General features: G+C 34.6%; 2 protein-coding genes across 2 annotated transcripts; one reads left to right on the top strand and one right to left on the bottom strand.

Moving 5' to 3' along the window:
- Window positions 1-8,624: 8,624 nt before the first annotated feature.
- Window positions 8,625-9,383, top strand: LOC125494900 (uncharacterized). Its single transcript, XM_048638780.1, has one exon. The coding sequence runs from the start codon at window positions 8,625-8,627 to the stop codon at window positions 9,381-9,383; it is 759 nt and encodes a 252-aa protein (XP_048494737.1).
- A 3,002-nt stretch (window positions 9,384-12,385) lies between these two features.
- LOC104886280 (receptor-like protein kinase HSL1) lies at window positions 12,386-15,489 on the bottom strand. The gene is made up of 2 exons (XM_010670744.3): window positions 12,987-15,489; window positions 12,386-12,735 (listed from the first exon to the last, which is right to left on the bottom strand). The coding sequence occupies exons 1-2, from the start codon at window positions 15,487-15,489 to the stop codon at window positions 12,386-12,388; spliced, it is 2,853 nt and encodes a 950-aa protein (XP_010669046.2).
- Window positions 15,490-19,706: the final 4,217 nt, after the last annotated feature.

Genomic DNA, 19,706 nt, shown 5'->3' on the forward strand with positions numbered 1-19,706 from the left:
ATCAAATGAAATGAACTCTCAAATATTTCTTCATACCTTTTTATATTACTAATCCCATATATATATATATCTATATATATATATATATAAAGCTGAGTACATTTATCCTACATGTCAAGCTATTGTTCAATTTGCCAAATGTCATCACTACACTTATCCTCATTTTTTCAGTGCCACATGTAGTATGCATATGAACATTTGCTGAGATTTCGCTTCCACAATCAAACTGTGCGTGGGCTAATTGCCTCATTTATGGAAAGCCATAACTATTGCTTTAAATTGGATGATTTGCAACATATATAGTCTATAGATATAAAATGAATCAATTACAATCATATAAATTTGGCAAGTTTTACCTCATTGCTTTAATTACGTCACCCGATTAAATTAAATTAATTATTTAGATTCAAAATTTGAAATTCGTGGGTAATTTTCAGACCATAATTAGCCATGACTTTTGCTGTCAAAAGATAGTAAAGAATATTCATTAGATATAGTGAGATTTGATTTGTCTATATAATATTTATACTAAGAATATTTAAACCATAACTAAATTTTCAAACTAAATCCAAAAGATCGATACAAATTAGCATGCCAACATAAATCATTTGCTCCTAGATCGAAACAAAATCACCATTATGAAACCAAACTCAAAGGGTAAAGAAAGGAACTTACAAGATTGAGAGAACTGAAGGGAGAGAAAGTGAAAAATATTATGGTTCATCAAATAAGTCAAAACAAAATAAAGGAGAGAGAGTGGATACTTTGAAGTGAGAGGGTGATGGGTGTTGCGTTAGTGACAATGCTTATAATCAAGAAATGGGGATAATTGAGACCATACAAGAAGATGAGGAAATAGATAGGTTTGGTTTGGTAACTTTGGTTTACCATAATTTTGTATACTTTAATCAAGAAATGAAGTTATATTATTCCCTCCGTCCCAAAATATAGTTCACATTTTCATTTTAGTTGTCCCAAAATAGAGTTTCCATTTTCATATTTAGTTCCACATTTTTCCGTAATTTGTCTAGAAAAATCGTGTCCCATCACTTATTTGCTTCTTGAATTTTGTTTTTTCCTTTGTTTATTCGACCAAGATGTTACAATTAATGCTCTTTCACCAATTATTTTTCATTCTCTCTCCTAATTAAAATCATTTTTTCTCAGACAACACTTATTTAAATAAATAAAAAATCTTTATTATCACTCTGAGATTATAGTTACATAAATTACTATGAAAAAAGGGAAATGAGAACTATATTTTGGAATGGAGGGAGTATTACCTTATGGTAACAGTGTATGAGCTACCAAATGAAAATTTACAAAGTTTCTTCTAAAACGCTAACAAAAAGAAAAGGAAGTCATTGTCAGGCATGTCAACAATACTTTCTAAATAAAATTCAAGGGTTTCCTCCAAGCTAAGATAGATATTAGGAAAAGAGTAATAAACTTTGTTTGTTGGATTAGACAACCATTATTGTTAATTAGTGTCCACAGCCTCCAAGATGAAATTAGGATTCTTATTGTATATGATAAACTTTGTCATGTTATATAATTTCTGATTTAATTATTAGCTCTGTATGTTACATGTATTGTTATGTTTGTTTTATTTTATTTTTTAATAATATAGATTGATCAGTCGTGCATTATAGATAATCATATCATACAAAAAATAAAAATATGTAATAAGATAGTTTAATAAGAGAGAGGGGTTGAGCGAGACTGCCACAAGCAAGGAGTGAAAGTTGTTGCGTGATTGAGTGCCAGTAGTGGCGCATCATGTTTTTATATGAGCCTCTGAATGAAACAATGGGCAGAACACAAGCTTCTTAGTTTCATTCAACTTTTTTTTGTTTAGAAAAAGTTTTTTTTTGCTAAGCAAATAATTATATTAATTAGAGTAAACAGTTACAACCTAAAATCAACTAAGAGGAAGCGAAACCAAATTATATTAATTAGAGCAAACAGTTACAACCTAAAACCAACTAAGAGGAAGCAAACCTTGGTTTGCTTCCTCTTAGTTGGTTTTAGGTTGTAACTGTTTGCTCTAATTAATATAATTACTTGCTTAGCAAAAAAAAAAAGTCGGTTGGTCACATGTTTTTATCATGACATTAGCTACATCAATCACTGGACATACGGGTCATAAGTCGGTTTTTTAAAATTTAATTTTAATACACGATATGATTTTAAAAACTTGAAATCAATAACTACTATTCAGATCATGATTTTAGGAGAAACATTCTAAAATCTTAAATTTATAAACAAAGTACTCCCCCGCATTTTAATGTGTTTTTTGTTTCATTTACGTATTTATAAATGTATATATCACGATTATAAGATTTAAAAAGTTTAAAATGTTGTAACAAAGAATTTATATATATATATATTAAATAGTATAATTTTATATTTTATATTCTTTTAATCTTAAATAGATGGTATCTAACAATTACGGATTTAATATATTTCGAATAAAAACAACTACTTAATATACAAAATAATTATCGTACATTATACACGGCTCCACGCTAAATCATTTCTACATAATTAACTTTGTCATGTTATATAATTTCTGATTTAATTATTAGCTCTGTTACATGTATTGTTATGTTTGCTTTATTTTATTTTTTAATAATATAGATTGATCAGTCGTGCATTATAGATAATCATATCATACAAAAATAAAAATATGTAATAAGATAGTTTAATAAGAGAGAGGGGTTGAGCGAGACTGCCACAAGCAAGGAGTGAAAGTTGTTGCGTGATTGAGTGCCAGTAGTGGCGCATCGTGTTTTTATATGAGCCTCTGAATGAAACAATGGGCAGAACACAAGCTTCTTAGTTTCATTCAACTTTTTTTGTTTAAAAAAAGTTTTTTTTTTTGCTAAGCAAATAATTATATTAATTAGAGTAAACAGTTACAACCTAAAATCAACTAAGAGGAAGCGAAACCAAATTATATTAATTAGAGCAAACAGTTACAACCTAAAACCAACTAAGAGGAAGCAGACCTTGGTTTGCTTCCTCTTAGTTGGTTTTAGGTTGTATTGTTTGCTCTAATTAATATAATTACTTGCTTAGCAAAACAAAAAAAGTCGGTTGGTCACATGTTTTTATCATGACATTAGCTACATCAGTCACTGGACATACGAGTCATAAGTCGGTTTTTTAAAATTTATTTTTAATACACGATATGATTTTAAAAACTTGAAATCAATAACTACTATTCAGATCATGATTTTAGGAGAAACATTCTAAAATCTTAAATTTATAAACAAAGTACTCCCCCGCATTTTAATGTGTTTTTTGTTTCATTTACGTATTTATAAATGTATATATCACGATTATAAGATTTTTAATTTTTAAAATGTTGTAACAAAGAATTTTTATATATATTAAATAGTATAATTTTATATTTTATATTCTTTTAATCTTAAATAGATGGTATCTAACAATTACGGATTTAATATATTTCGAATAAAAACAACTACTTAATATACAAAATAATTATCGTACATTATACACGCTAAATCATTTCTACATAAAACTTTCCGTGCATTTTTGCACGGGTGGAAAGCTAGTTTCTATATATATAGCTAACTTACTTACTTACTCCCCAAACTAACTTAAATATATTGTATCATATTACCCCATAACCCAATGCACAACCAAAAAAAAGGGGTATAACCTAGTCAGAATTGATCAAGGTCAACCCAACCCAACATGAAAAAATGGTCGAGCTCAGGTAGAATTTTTTAATTTGATTTTCGGGCCTGATACAATATAATTTAATTTTTTTTAGGACAGATTTTGGGGATACTCAAAAACAACTTTTTAGTTTATATAATATGACCCGACCCTATTTCAACCCAAAAAAATCAGCTATATTTGATTCGAAATAACGGATTTTGAGCATAAAAACGTTCCAAAGACCGGCCCAACCTAACATGTAGGTTGAATTTTTTTAGGCGATCTAGTGCAACTCATCATTTGATCACCTATAATTTACTCCCTCTGCTTTTTATATTCATGGCTGCTAAATGCAACCTCACTTTACTATACACAAGCTAGTAAAATACCTAAGATACTCCTCATAACTATATTCACCATCTATCAATTTCTACCTACTTTCTCCCTCTCTATCATTTCTCTGCATTTTTTCTAGGGTTGTACCAATTTAATTTCTAAGAATTCCTCCATTTTCGAGTGATTTCTCCATAACAACACATCAATTTAGCGATTTCTCTTCCTCCTTCATCCATTTTCATGAGTTCTCTTCCTCTTTTCTCCATTTTTGTGGTTTCAAAACAGCAAACATCAAATTGCAAGTTACAATTTGGAAGGAAACTGCGAAAATCATTGAAGGTTCGAATTTACTGTTTCGTGCAATCATAGACTGTTTCGTGCAATCTGCATGAAACATAGTAGATTGTTCCGTGTAATCTGCATGAAACAAAATAGACCGTTTTGTTCAATTTACGCGAAACAGACTAATCGAGTTCGTGTAAATTGCACGAAATAAGGCAAATCGATGCATAATAATCGCCCGACAATGCATAATGACGAAAAAAAGAACAACATACATCAGATTGAAATTCGTTTGCGTCAAACTTATCGTCCATTGAATATCAGATTAAAATTTGTGAATTAGGTCTTCTATGAAGTTTTTTTCCTCTAACATAAGGAGGAGGAGAGAATATTTTTGTGGAGAGAATATTTTTAGAGAGAGAAATATTTATTTATAAAAAGAATATGATAATAAGGATTTTTTGGGCTGGATTAGTAAAGTGAGGCTGCATCTGGTAACCCCTTTTTATTTGTTACAGGGTTGTTGAGCGATATTCATATTTTTTAACCCTTAACATCTCTTATTTCATTGAAGTAAACTTATAAAAATTTGATATTATAAATCTACACATCAAGATGAATCTAACACCACATATAATTATATTTTTAGTTATAAAAAAATCAAACTAATTGATCAAAATGAGTGGTTTTATTTCCCAAAACAACAATGTAAGGAAAAAAAAAACAGAATGAATAGTTCATTAAGAGCACCTCCAATTAGGGGTGTAAGTTCGGTTTTTGGTTTGGTTTTAGGTCAAAACCAAACCAAACCGAAATAAATTCGGTTTTGAAATTTCAAAACCAAATCCAAACCGAAATTCGACTCAATCCAAACCAAACCAAACCAAAATATGAAACCAAAAACCAAACCAAACCAAACCAAACCGAATTTTTTTTATCTTTCAAAATCCAAACCAAACCAAACCAAACCAAACCAAACACAATACAATTAGTCACTGACATTTACAGTTTTACACTACTAAATTACTAATAAGTAATAACAATTACTGTTTTCTCTAGTTAAAATTCGTAGCAACACTATTTTCGTATGTTAAATATTGTTAATATTAAGAAATACCAAATTAATATTAAAAAAAAGAAACACAAAAAAAATACAGACAAAATTCGTATGTTAAGTGACAATAATTTGGTATTTTCATAACTAATATTAAAAACAATAAACACAAACAAAAAAACAGAGATCAATGACAATATATTCATATTTTCTATTTTTCGAAACTAATATTTAAAAAAATACAAAAAAAAAACAGAGATTAACTAATAATAAAAAGAATAAACAAAAAAAATACCTGATCTGAAAGAGGAAATGGCGTGCGCAACCTCTTCAACTCTGTCGCGTGCGGCGTGCCGGCGTGCCGCTGCCGCTGCCGCGTGGGGATTAGGGTTTAGGTCGCAGGCTCGCAGCAGTCACCAGTTAGGGAGAGGAGAGGAGAGGAGAGGAGAAGAGAGGAGGAATTAGGGTTTACTCTTTACTGGTTTAGTTTAGGTCTTTAGGAGGTTAGTAGTTTAGGATTCAAAAGACATTAAGTGGGCTGGGACGCTGGGCTGGGCGTTGGTCCAGTTTTTTAGTTCGGTTTTTTCGGTTTTTCAAAACCAAAACCGATCCAAACCGAAAAACCGAAATTTTTTATTTTTAAAATCCAAACCAAACCGAATTTCAAAAAAAACCAAACCAAATTACTAATTCGGTTTGGTTTGGTTTGGTTTTCGGTTTTTAACCAAATAACTTACACCCCTACCTCCAATGGCAATAAGAGCACCTCCAATGGCAATAAAAACCCTCCCCATATGGACTCTCTCTCCTCAAATGGGGCTCCACATGAGTGGGGTTGGTTCCCCATTTAATGAGGATGCTCAAGTTTTAGGGGAGGTGCCCAAATGAATAACTAATGAGGAGGTTACACCTGGCGGGAGAGAGAGCACAAAAAATTTTACAAGCTGCCAAAAAATCGGACCAGGTGGCAAAAATTGTAACGTTACACTGACGCGCGGCAGAGAGAGGAAAAGAAAAAGGGGACAGCTGGCGTGTCCAGCCTGACGCGCGCCCAAAGGCCAACCACTTGCTGCCAAATGTCAACTTCACAATTAAAAGCAACGGTTATTTTTTAAAATAGCCGTTGCATAATTTTGCCATTTTAAAAAAAATCTGCTAATTAAAAAAAAAAAAAATTATACCAACGTTCATATTTTTTAATTGTCTATAAATAGAGACCAATTTTGCCATATTTTAGATACATTCAAATTTCTCTACCTTTTCCAATCTTTAATTTCTCTAATCTTAATTATATATTTTATTCCTCTACTCTTTAAATACTTCCAAACAAATTATCCATAATTATGAATCCTAATAATTCTAATTATGGAAATAGGCCTCAAAGAACCCCAAATTATCAATTTTTTAACCACAAAATCCAAATTTCCCACAAAATTCTAACTCCCCAAAAATTCTAATTTCCAATTAATCTCCAAATTTCCAACAAAATTCAAATTCCCTACAAAATCCAAATTTCCATCAAAATTTCGAAAAAACAAATCCAAAATACTAATATTGCTTTGATCCAAATATGCTCAATAACCCTCAATCCAAGCCTTATTCCAAGCATTTGTACTCCAAAGTCAACAACCTTCTAATTTCGAAACCCCGCCCCATACTCCGGTGAATCTCTCATCTCCAATGTCTCAATATATGGATCAAAATCCTACAACTCCAGGGGGAGACGGGAGCAATAACCGAATACCGTTGGAGATTATTACCAAACTCAACAACTCGGAGACGATGATGATGCTTATGATGATGATGATGAAGATGAAGCGGACCAAGGTGGAAAAGGTAAAAATAAGATACTAAAAGAAAGGTGGGGACATGATGAGGATATAGCATTGGTCTCCGGATACCTTAATTGTGGTGGTGATCCATTAGTGGGAACAGATCAGTCAAAGGCAAAGCTTTGGATAGAAATCAAGCGCATCTACGATGCTGAAGTGGTAAAAAAACATCACTCATCCACCCAAGGACCATGAAGTCAATTAAAGCGCATTGGAGAACCATCAACCGACTCGTGACTTTGTGGGTATCGCAACTCGGTGAAGCCGAGCGAATGAAATCAAGTGGAATGGCTATTACGGATGTAGAGGCTAAAGCTCATGAACTATACAAACAAAACAAAATAATAAAGCTTTCAAATTGTACCATTGTTGGATGGGAATGAGACACCTTTCAAGATGGCAACCCGGATATGATTCAACTGTTGTGAGTCAATCAAGTTCAAAAAGGTCAAGTGATGAAGTTGTATCAGTTCGCCCGGATGGTCAGAAGAAGGCTAAGGCACAAAGAAAGATGAAAGGAGTAGCTACAAGTTTAGATGATTTCAACAACACTTTAAGTGAAATGCAAGGTGAACGAATTACAATAAGGAAAAATATAGAAGAAATGATGGATTACCAAAAGCAGCGAGATGAAAAGAAAATGAGGTTCAAGATGTATCAATTGTTGATGACCAAACCATCTCTTGATGCGGTTGAGTTCGAATACTATGAGAAGCTGAGAGAAGAGTTTATGAAGTAGTTTAGTTATAAGGTTGTTTTATTTAGTATCCTTAATTCTTTCGTAATTCTAGTATTTACTATCCTAGTTTGTATTGTTTTAATATTTTTTATCTATTGAGAATCTTATCTTCTGAAAAGTGGATTACAATCTTATCTATTGAGAATCTTATCTTCTGAAAAGTGGATTACAATCTTATCTTTTGAAAATCTTTTTTTTGGGATTGTGTAGTCCTTTCTTATCTTCAGAGATTGCACTCTTATCATCAAATGTCTATAAAAGATGAATTGGTTGAATGATAACATCACACCATAACACCATCCTTCTTTCTACAAAAAAAATTCTTCTTCCTTCAAACCACTTCATTCTTCTTCTCTTCTTGCAACAAAAGGAAACATGAACTTGGATTACAATTCTTCAAGTTCAAGTGATGACCAGTTTGATGATATGGTCAATAACATGATTTTATACAACGCGTATCTTGAAGAACAAGAAGACTACGTAATTGAACAAGCTGTTCAAACAATTGTCGCTCCAATCATAGAAGCCACTCAAAGAACATCTCCCAAAAAAAAAAAAAATTATTATCCCGAGAGACCGTGCTGATGCAAATCAAAGGTTAATGATCGATTACTTTGTTGATCGTCCTCTATATACCGAAGACATGTTCCGACGCAGATTTCGTATGCGTCGTCCTCTTTTCTTTCGAATTATGAACGCACTCGCTGCGAAAGACAAATTTTTTCAACAACTACCAGACGCAACTGGGAAGCTAGGTGCATCCACTCATCAGAAATGCACAGCAGCATTGAGGTGTCTAGCATATGGATCAGCATCTGACGCAGTCGACGAGTACATCAAAATTGCTGAATCAACAGCAAAGGAGTGCCTTGTGCACTTTGTGCAAGGAATTCGAAAAGTTTTTACGACCGAGTACTTAAGGAGGCCTACAGTAACCGACTTGCAACGCCTCTTACGTGACGGGGAAAGGCGGGGTTTTTCTGGAATGATGGGCAGCATAGATTGCATGCATTGGCAATGGAAAAATTGCCCACGAGCATGGAAAGGGTTGTATCAAGGTAGGTCCAAATCTGCAACGGTAATTCTAGAAGCCGTGGCCTCCGGAGACTTGTGGATATGGCATGCATTTTTCGGAACACCGGGAACTTGCAATGATATCAATGTATTGGCACGCTCTCCGGTGTTTGATGATCTTTATCAAGGAAGAGCTCCTGAGGTCACATTTAATGTGAATGGTAATACCTATAATAGGGGATATTACCTAACAGATGGGATCTACCCTAAATGGGCAGTGTTCATGCCAGCAATTCGACTCCCACTATCTCCCGTCGATGAGTTGTTCACCAAACGTCAAGAATCAGTTCGGAAAGACGTCGAACGTGCGTTTGGGGTTTTACAAGCACGCTTTGCAATAATACAAAGGCCATCACTCATTGGGATGAACACTTAATGTGGGAAATAATGCTGGCGTGTATCATTCTTCACAATATGATTGTCGAGGATGAACGGGATACATATCTAAATTATCAAGACGCATCAGACTTCGAGCAAGAAAATGCCTCGATTGCTAGTACTTCGTCTAGCCATAGGCTTGAAACATTCTCTGTTCAACCTGGTCGCTACAATGATATAGGGATGCAACAATATTTGCAAAATAGAGCTGATGCGTGGGATAGAGATGTTCACAACTCCTTACAAAAGGACTTGGCTCAACACATTTGGCACAATTGTCGCCAATCAACCAATGATGAGTGAATTATTGTTTGTAATATTAAGTGTAGCCATTGTTGTAAGAAATCTCAATTAAGTAGCTTAATTAAAAGATGAGCATAAATTAACGATTTATCGTTTTAATAGCGTGATTACCAATTTACATAGCGTAATTAGCAACTACCGAATTTAATTAGTGTATCAATTATTTATTGATTAATTATGAAATTAATGAGGATAATTACGATTTTTTTATTTAATTACAAAGAAATCATGTTACATATGGAATATATAATCAATAGATAAATATTGGTGGGGTATGGGAAAGTAGGAGAGAGAAAAGGTGGTGGGGTATAGGAATAAGAGAGAGAAGATAAATGGGGAGGTAGATGAGTGGAGGTATGTGTTTCAAATTTGAGTAAGGTAAAATGGGGAGGTAGTGGAAAATGAGGTGGACAAATAAGGTGAGGAGAGAGAAAAAATGGGGTGCCCCATGAATGGAGGTGCTCTAATAAGGTGTTTTGTGAAAAGCTCTAGCTTTCACTGTTTCACAGTTAGTAATTTTGGTCACATATTATGAATGGCGGAAATCATTTGTAATCAGCTTTAGACGATGGCGTTTCCACCGGTACTTCTCCCTCCCTTACATTTCGTCTTCACTTCCTTCAGATAACTGCGTCAAATACAAATGACTTCCCTTTTTTTTAATTTTACATTAATTCATCAACTGTAATTTGAAAATTTTCAGAGACGTTCTTCTTTAAAAATTCATGTTTCCATCAAATAATACATGGGTTATGGGTACACATGAAAACAAATGTTATCTGTTTTCATCTTAATTTGCTAATTGTTGTGAAGTAGAATGTTTGTGGTATGTAATGTTATTTTAGGTTACATGATCATATTTTATGAAATATTATATATCTGTTGGGATGTTTGTTTGCCATAATTTCAATTTTCAAGAAGGGGTTTGTTTTGGTAGCTTTTTTTTTTGATCCATATGAGCCAAGAAGGCAATATAATGTACAAAGAAGGGGAGGGGATTCGAACCTGTGACCTATCGTTCACAGCACCTCAATCTTAACCACTAGGCCAAGACATCCTCGGTGATTTGTTTTGGTAGCGGATTAATTAGTGGGTCTTATAATTTTTAAGATCAGTTGCAAATCAGATTGTGTCAAAAAAATGGGAATTCGCTAAGAATATTTTTAGTCACGTTTGCTGGGTTGTTGTTAGACCTTAGTTCTAAGCTAGAGGTTTTACGGCTTTGTTTGATTGGACGGAAAACATTTTCTAGAGTGAATACGATACTAGAATAATTTCCTTTGTTTGATTTTGTGCAAGAAAAGTTATATACTTGAGGAAACTGAAAGCGGATGGGAGAAAGGAGAGTTGGATTGTTACTTTGTTGGGAGGAAAACCCTTAGTATGCTCCATTGGACTTTTTTTAGTCTCCGATATGTGAAGGTTGCACGGAGACGGGTACAGGAACGGGTTCGGATTCGGGTAAGGGGACAGAAAACGGCAAGATTTTGAAATTTTACTAATGGGTAAGCGTACCCGTAGAGGATATGTATCGGACACGGGTATGAGTACGTGACCTAGAAGAAGTATATCTCCTACATAGAAACCCACTACATCTCTAATTACACCTTAAAAAATATTAGGATAAACCGAACTAGGTGCTTCATGTGTATATTTTTCCTTGTATATTGGGGTGAATAATCTTTGACCCAAAAAATCCAAGGGGCCAATGCTTTTAATGAGTAATGACAGAGGAAGTAGTATTTTTCACCAGTTAATATTTGGGGAAGAAATTTTTTGAACATAGATTCTTTAGGAGTTAGCACAATCAAAAAGACAAATTTACTAGACCTAGTAGGCAGTAGCTCAATGTATAGAAGTTAATGCCAATAAGCTAAAAGCATCAAGACTACTATTTGGTTCCACGCATGGAAATAATTATCTATGAAAAACATTTTCCAATGAAAAACACACTTCTATAAGCTTTTGTTTGTTTGCTTCTTTGCAAGAAAAGTTATGAGAGAAGGAGAAAGGAAATAAACTGGAAGAGGATGGATGGGAGGGAAGAAAGCAAAAAGTAAAGATTAGGGAGGAAAATGTGGTAATTCTCATTTATGGAAAAGAAAATGTTTTCCACTCTTAGAAAAACTTTACTATTCAAACAAAGGAAAATGGGAAAAACATTTGTCATGGGATGATGGGAAACATGTTCCTCCCATGAAAACTGTGATGAACTGACATCACTAGGACAGATTAGAGAACAAGATTAAGGAGTAAAATGGACTTGATTAATAATTTTCTAAAGAATAGTAAAATAGAGATAGTGTTTACAAGCTTTCGAGAGGCTTGGTCTACTTCCAAAAGAACTCTTAAAAATTCACCCAAAATACTACTCAATATTCAACATCCTTTTTGTCTGCCTATTCCATTCTATTTATAGAGATGTTTTCTCCCTAACTCCCTCGCTTATTCTTCACGCTACTACTAAAACTAACTAATTATTACAATACCAAAAATACCCTTCTCCCTAGGTTGATTCATTACAAAAACACCCATAATCTATCTGATATCTCTTATCTACTAAAGAACTATGCTGGTGTCACTTACATCTTTAGCTCATTGGCAACTAGTATGTCATTCTTTCTGATTTTACTTTCTGGTTCTTTTCTACTAGCTACATGAGATGTCTTCCTCCACCTAGATAGGGTGTTAATACACTCATTCCTCATTAACCATCTGTGTACGACCATGGTTTTCATAGTGGCTGCATGCATTAAGTAGCTGTAGAACCTGTTTCATAGATGGTCGTGAGCTTGGCATCTTGCTTGTGCATATGAGACCTAGTTTAAACACTTTTACCATCTGTTCTATGAATCTTGGTTCCTTGATATCCTCATCTAAGGCATCAATGATGGGATGTTCGTCACAACAGTGTTGCCATGACCAGTCTGCCAGGTTTAAGTGCTCATTTCCCGTACACGGATCTTTCCCTGTTGCTAGTTCCAGAAGGACAACTCCAAAGCTGTAAACATCAATCTTCTCATTCAGCCTTTTTGTTTGCCAATATTCTACATGACCACGTGAAAAACAAAAAAGTAGAAATCAGGACAAAGATTAACTTGCTACCTTTTCATTGAAAAGACATAAACCAGAAATTGCATGATGCAGTTGTGTCACCCTTATGTTTTTGAGGGCAATCTGCACCTCTGTACAATCATGTAATCACAGAATACATACTTGATAGTTGTGATTCTTTTTTGTTTATTGAACAATCATGAGAAGGGAAATTTTAGAAATTATGATATGAGATGGTTCCTACCTGGAGCTATGTAACCAAAAGAGCCTGCAACAACAGATGCAGTTTGAGGTTCGCCGGTCTTGACTGTCATCTTGGCTAGTCCAAAATCTGCAATTTTCGCATTGAACTCCGTGTCTAGCAAGATGTTGCTTGATTTCACATCTCTGTGAATGATGGGAGGAGAGCATTCAGTGTGCAAATAGCGTAGTCCCTTTGCAGCTCCTACCGCGATTCTCAATCGAGTTGGCCAATCCAGAACAATATTATCATCCGACTGCATTGATGATGGTTCATTATCTATCTTTTTCGCCTGAAGCCACTTATCAAGGCTGTGATTCTCCATGTATTCATATACAAGAAGCTTAACATGTTCACTTGAAACACAACACAGCAACTTCACTATGTTAGCATGCCTAATTGTGCATAGAATCTCAACTTCTGTTAGAAATTGCTTTTCAAGAGCGTCTTCCACTTTTCTTCCAGTCCAGATTCTTTTAACGGCGACTTTATCGCATGAATCATTTACAATAATCCTGTATACCTTTCCTGACCCTCCAGATCCGATCATGTTATTGTCTGTCAGGCCTGACACAATCATTGTTTCAGTGAAGTCTACCCTGTGAAAAGGTTTGAGTTCCCATGACTGTTGCTCACTGCTATTCTCTTCTTTCCTCCCCATATTAATCTTGTAGAAGGCGAAATACAGAAGCATCAGAAATATGATTGCTCCGGGAACTAGAATTACGGCAAGGTATTTGTTTTGAGAAGAAGAGCATCGATGTAGGTTTGAAACTTGGTGGTCCGAGCACATATTGGCATTGTTTAAGAAACTTTGATTAAATTCCCTGTTGTCAAATGCTTTAGGGATCTTGCCACTGAGGCTATTAGTAGACAGATTAAGTGTGACAAGGTTTTGCCACCCTATTAGCCGCGCTAAATTAGGAGGAATTTGACCTGATAGCTTGTTATTGGAGAGGTTTAAAGTATTAAGTCTAGGCAGAGAACCTAAGGCTGCTGGGATTGGGCCTGAAAGGTAATTATGGGCAAGATCTAGCGTATCCAGTGACTTCCATGAAATTATTCTCGATGGTAGCTCACCAGATAATTGATTACCATCGAGTAGAAGAACATGAAGAGATGATAGAGCAGTCAACTCTACTGGAATATTTCCCCAGAACTGGTTGTTGCTTGCCCTGAATTCAACAAGATTTCCCCAGCTGGCTATACTGGAAGGAATAGGACCTGAAAACTTATTATGGCTTATATCGAGCCAAACCAGTTTTTTTGACAACTGAGATGGAAGCTCGCCTGAAAATTTGTTCTGTCTTATATCAAGCCATATCAGATTTTTTGACAATTGAGATGTAAACATGCCTGAAAGGAAGCCTAGTTTTGGCGGTAAAACTCCTGAGAAATGGTTGTTGGAGAGCAAAATGATTAGCAGAGTGGTGCATTGGCCTAGAGAACTTGGAATTGTCCCATTTAGATAGTTGCTGAATGCCACAACACCCAATAAGCTCCCACCAGCGCAAAGATTCCTCGGCAGTTGGCCGGTAAATGCATTGTCTGACACTTCAAAGTCCTCGAGTTTCGAGTGTAGGCCCATTTCTGGGGGAAGTGGACCCGAAAACCGGTTGCTGAATATCTTGAATTCCCTCAAGGAAGGAAGCAAGCCTATACTTGTAGGTAATGTTCCATGGAATTTGTTTTGGAACAAATTTAAGACCTGTAACTCTTGCAGCTTTCCAATGTCTTCAGGAATTATTCCTGTCAATTCATTCTGCGAGAGATCGAGTTCTACCAAATTTAAGGCCTCGATCGAGGACGGGATTCCCCCTGAAAGCTTATTTCTGTACAAGTATAGAATTGTCAAATTCTTTAACAAAAACAAGCCACTTGGGATTTCACCCACCAAATCATTCTCCACCAAGTCTAAATGGTCAAGGCGAGTTAGATTAGCAAATTCCTCTGGGATTTCGCCAATCAAATTGCATTGCGTCATCCAAAGAAACTTCACATTCCTAAGCATACCAAATTGTCTGGGCAACTTCATAGGTGAAAATGGATTGTAAGCTAACACCAATTCCTCAAGATTCTCCAAGTTACCCAATTCAAAAGGGAATGTGCCATTGAACAAGTTGGAATCCAAATGCAAAGTGATCAACTCTTTGAGCTGAGCTAATGATGATGGGATATCACCAGTGAAGTTATTGGCACTAAAGTCAATGTGTTGGATATTAGGAGAAAGCTTATTAATATCATTGGGTAATTTCCCAACAAAATAATTTGATGCTAAGACTAGAGTTTTGAGCTTGGTACAATTGTATAAAAATGTGGGGAAGTTTCCTGGGATACTATTGTTTCCAAGATCAAGAATGGTGAGGTTTTTGAGTTCACAAATAGACGGTGGGATTTCGCCACCGATGTTTTGGCTATTGAAGGAGATTCCGGTGACGGTATTGCCACTGGTACAATTGATTCCAATCCAGGAACAAACAGGGGTGGTGGCACTCCATGAATCCATTGGAGATTGATTGCCCCATTGTTCCTTGACTTTCAATAGGATATCTTGGTCAGAGGAGAGAGATTGTGAAATTACGAACAAGGGTAGGGAGGTATGGAGGAGGTAGAACAAAAGAGGCGGGAAATTTAGGGAGGAAAAGGGTAATTTTGTCATTTTGTGCATGTAGTAATTTCCTGTTAATGTTTTTCTATGTCTCCGAAGGAAATACTATTATATTGAGATGATACATCATATATCTGACCTTTTATCTTTTCTTTGGTTCACACGTGGGGTGGAGGCCACCATTTACTTGAACGTTTAATTGCTGACTTAGGATAAAATGTTTTACACATTGTAAGTGTAAAGTGTGGTTGTAGCCTTGTAGGCTGTAGGCTGTAGGCTGTAGGCTGTAGGCTGTATCATGTTGGACTGTTGGTTCCCACTTCCCAGTTCCCACCATTCAAAAAGACAATTACTTCCTCCGTCCCATAATATAGTGCTTGTTTCTTTTTTACACAGTTTCTAAAACGTAACTTTGACATTTAATATCTTCAGTTCCGTATTAATAAAAAAATATTAAAAGTTGATGGTATGAAACTACACATTGAGACGAATCTTCTTCCGTCCCATAATATAGTGCTTGTTTCTTTTTTACACAGTTTCCAAAACGTAACTTTGACATTTAATATCTTCAGTTTCGTATTAATAAAAAAATATTAAAAGTTGATGGTATGAAACTACACATTGAGACGAATCTTCTTCCGTCCCATAATATAGTGCTTGTTTCTTTTTTACACAGTTTCCAAAACGTAACTTTGACATTTAATATCTTCAGTTCCGTATCAATAAAAAATATTAAAAGTTGATGGTATGAAACTACACATTGAGACGAATCTAACAAGATCCCACATAAATATGTTTTTTTATATATATAAATGAGAATATTTGGTCAAAAATTTTAAAGTTTGACCCACCAAAAATGAAGTAAGCACTATATTATGGGACGAAAGGAGTAGTATTTAGGCGGATAGGTCCGGACGTTGCTTCGGATTGGTATTGATTTTCGAACTTGATATGCATTATTTTCATTTTCACTAAAATATATTAAGGAAAACTCAACATTTAGGAGTCGTTTGGTTCACTATTTTTGGGTCTCAAAAAATGGAATCAATTATCGATTCCCTTTCTTTTTATTTGGTTCAACCTCTCATCAATTCCTTACCATTACTTGATGGTAATAGATTCCCCCAATTTGTTACCTTCCCTCCCCTCAAATAACAAAATCCATTACTTGAAGCTAATGGAAACACACTTCATTTCCATTCCTTGAGTTGAACCAAACACTCAATAAAGGTAACCATTTTTGTTACCACTCCCCTCCTCTATTTGTATCCATTCCCTTTCCATTCCATATCTTGAACCAAATGACTCCTTAAAAGGTACAAATATAATAATGTGAACACTTACGGCCCGTTTGGTAGTCGTTAATAAATTGCGGTAATGGGAATGAATTTTATGTGTAATTTTATTAGGGAAGCACCCTTAAAATCTCCATGGGGAGACATTTTTTCTCCATGGACAAGCAATCTCACCCTTAAACTTGTGTTTTTGTCTCCAAGGGGAAGCAATTTTCATTACCACTCATTACCACCCTACAAGGTGATATTGGATGGGAATGAAAATTCAAGAAGGAAAGTGGACACTTTAGGATAAATTAGCATTACCATGGTAATGGACAATGATATTTTTCACAAATTTACACACAAATTCATTCCCATCACCACCATTTACGACCAACTACCAAACGGGTCGTTAAAGCATGATTAAAAGTTGGTTGAGATGGTAATTGTGTCATGTATAATAGCAAGAAGTCATGGGTTCAAATCTTGTTGCAAACTAATTTTACTTTTGTTCATTGACATGACTTATGTACACATTGGAGAATTCTAGTGGAGAATCAAAGGTGTCACGTGGCGTATAAACAATTTTGGGCGCTAGGAGTGATGTCAGTTTGGTTGTAAACTGATAGTTAAATTGCAAACTGTTGATCATCTATACTGAATAATTTGAACTGAGTAAATCCATAATTGAAAAGTTAAAAATTGATAAGTCAATCAGATTAACGTAAACAACAATTAACTAAACTGAAACTTAACCGAAAACAAACCAAACTGAAATTAACTGCACGAAAAACCGATTTAACTGAACTGAAGTCATCTGAAAATGAATTGAATTAACTGGAAACTGTTTCAAACTGAATAAAATTGTTTTTAACTGAACTGAATCAAATTGTTTTTAACTGAACTGAATCAAGCTGAATAAAATTGTTTTTAACTGAACTAAATAAGACTATTTTTAACCGAACTGCATAAAACTGAATAAAACTTGTTTTAAACTAAATCGAATCAAACTGAATAAAATTTTTTAAACTGTATAGAATACAATTGTATCAAACACTCAAACTGAACTATTTCAAAATGTAACACCTCATTTCGTAATTTTTTAGTTTACCTAAATTATTGGCATACAATGACATGATACCTTAATAACTAGACAAAGATAAAAACACGTGATTTCAATTTTCAATTACTATTTGCATTAAAAAGTTGAATTCTCAATAGTTAAAATTCAATATACAAGACCTTTGTGTATTTTAATAAAGAAAAATACTAGCATAGTTGTATTACTTGTATGGGCTATGGAGTTATGATTATTTATAAATTCATCTACTCCATCCGTTTCATTTTAAATGTTACACTTTGACATTTTACACTATTCACAAATTGCACTTTGACCCTCGTTTGTGATTTATACGTGAATAATAACATAGTCACGTGGGATCTTGTTAGATTCATCTTAGTATGTATTTTATTAATATGTATTTTTTGTAATTTTTACAAATACAAAACTAGAGATATATATCGCCAAAGTTTTGCATTGGCATACGTGAAAAGTGTAAGTGTGTAGATTAAAATGAAATGGAGGGAATAGCTAATTTCAATTAGTCAAAAACATCATTTGTTATGATTCTTCAAATATAATTCATGGAATTCATCCTTGTTAATAAATGTCAATCTTTCTGCCATAACACACCCCACTTTGATTGCTAGTTATTTTATTCTTGATCACTTCCACTCGGTGTTGTTTTTACTATTTTGATTACTTGCAAAAGCGAATTATCTGCAAAAGCAATTTAATAATTTAGGAATGTTTAAAGTACTATTATAAAAAAATAGAACTAAAGAAAAAAATAGTACTCAAATCTCATAGATCAAATGTAAGATACCAAATACAAATTTTACTTTATAATACAATGTAATTAACAAATTATAACTATTAAGAACAATATATTAAACTTATAAAGTCCTAAACCTCATATCTGGCCCACTTGCTCCCTACAAGACAAAAGGACGTTAACGAATTTGTTCTGGAACCGTCAAAAAAATATTTGTTCCTATAATTATGGAACCAGACTCCAACCAACAATAGTATCAAGCTCAACAAAATCCAACCATCACCTAAAAAGACACAAACCAATTGTAACAAAAATCGGGGTTGTTCACCCCATCACCAAGGATCAAAGTAGTCCAATAAGGATGTAAGTCTGTCAGGTACAAACCCTGCTTCGCCTCCAAGCGTCTTCATATGATACATGCACAAGGAATGCCATGTGTGGTTCTCAACGAGCAACCACAAAGCTGATTTCATAGACCTCATCGGCCAACTCCCGCATACGTGTTTACTCAAGTCATAAAAGCTCTAAACAATAATGGGACACTCGACCATTTAACATATGCAAAGCCGCATTCTTGTACAAGATCCCATGCCGACACCGACTCTCCTCCGGGTGATTCTCTACTTTTTTTACCTGATTTTCTATCTCGCTATGAGTAATAGAAAATATGGTGTCCAATGCAGATGTACTACTAAAAACCCAAGATTTTAAAGTTGAGTGTGCACTTTCAACTCGACTAGTGCACGTATTCCCAAGAGGAAAAACATTGTCCGTCCATGCCTGAACGAACTTCTCTTTGTACACAAGCCAAGTGGTTTCAACCTATTCGATGATTCTAGGTCACTGTCTGTACACATCTCTCATGTTTTAATGGCCGCGCTAAATAACCCATCTGGGAGGTGGGTTAAGTTCTGAATACCAACTTCTCTTCAAGAATCTCGGCCCAGCATCGGGGTTACCCATGATAACATTCACTCTACTCTGCACATCTTTGCAAATATGC

The sequence above is a fragment of the Beta vulgaris genome, chromosome 2 (genome assembly GCF_026745355.1).
Source record: "Beta vulgaris subsp. vulgaris cultivar EL10 chromosome 2, EL10.2, whole genome shotgun sequence".
NCBI classification, from domain to species: Eukaryota; Viridiplantae; Streptophyta; class Magnoliopsida; order Caryophyllales; family Amaranthaceae; genus Beta; species Beta vulgaris.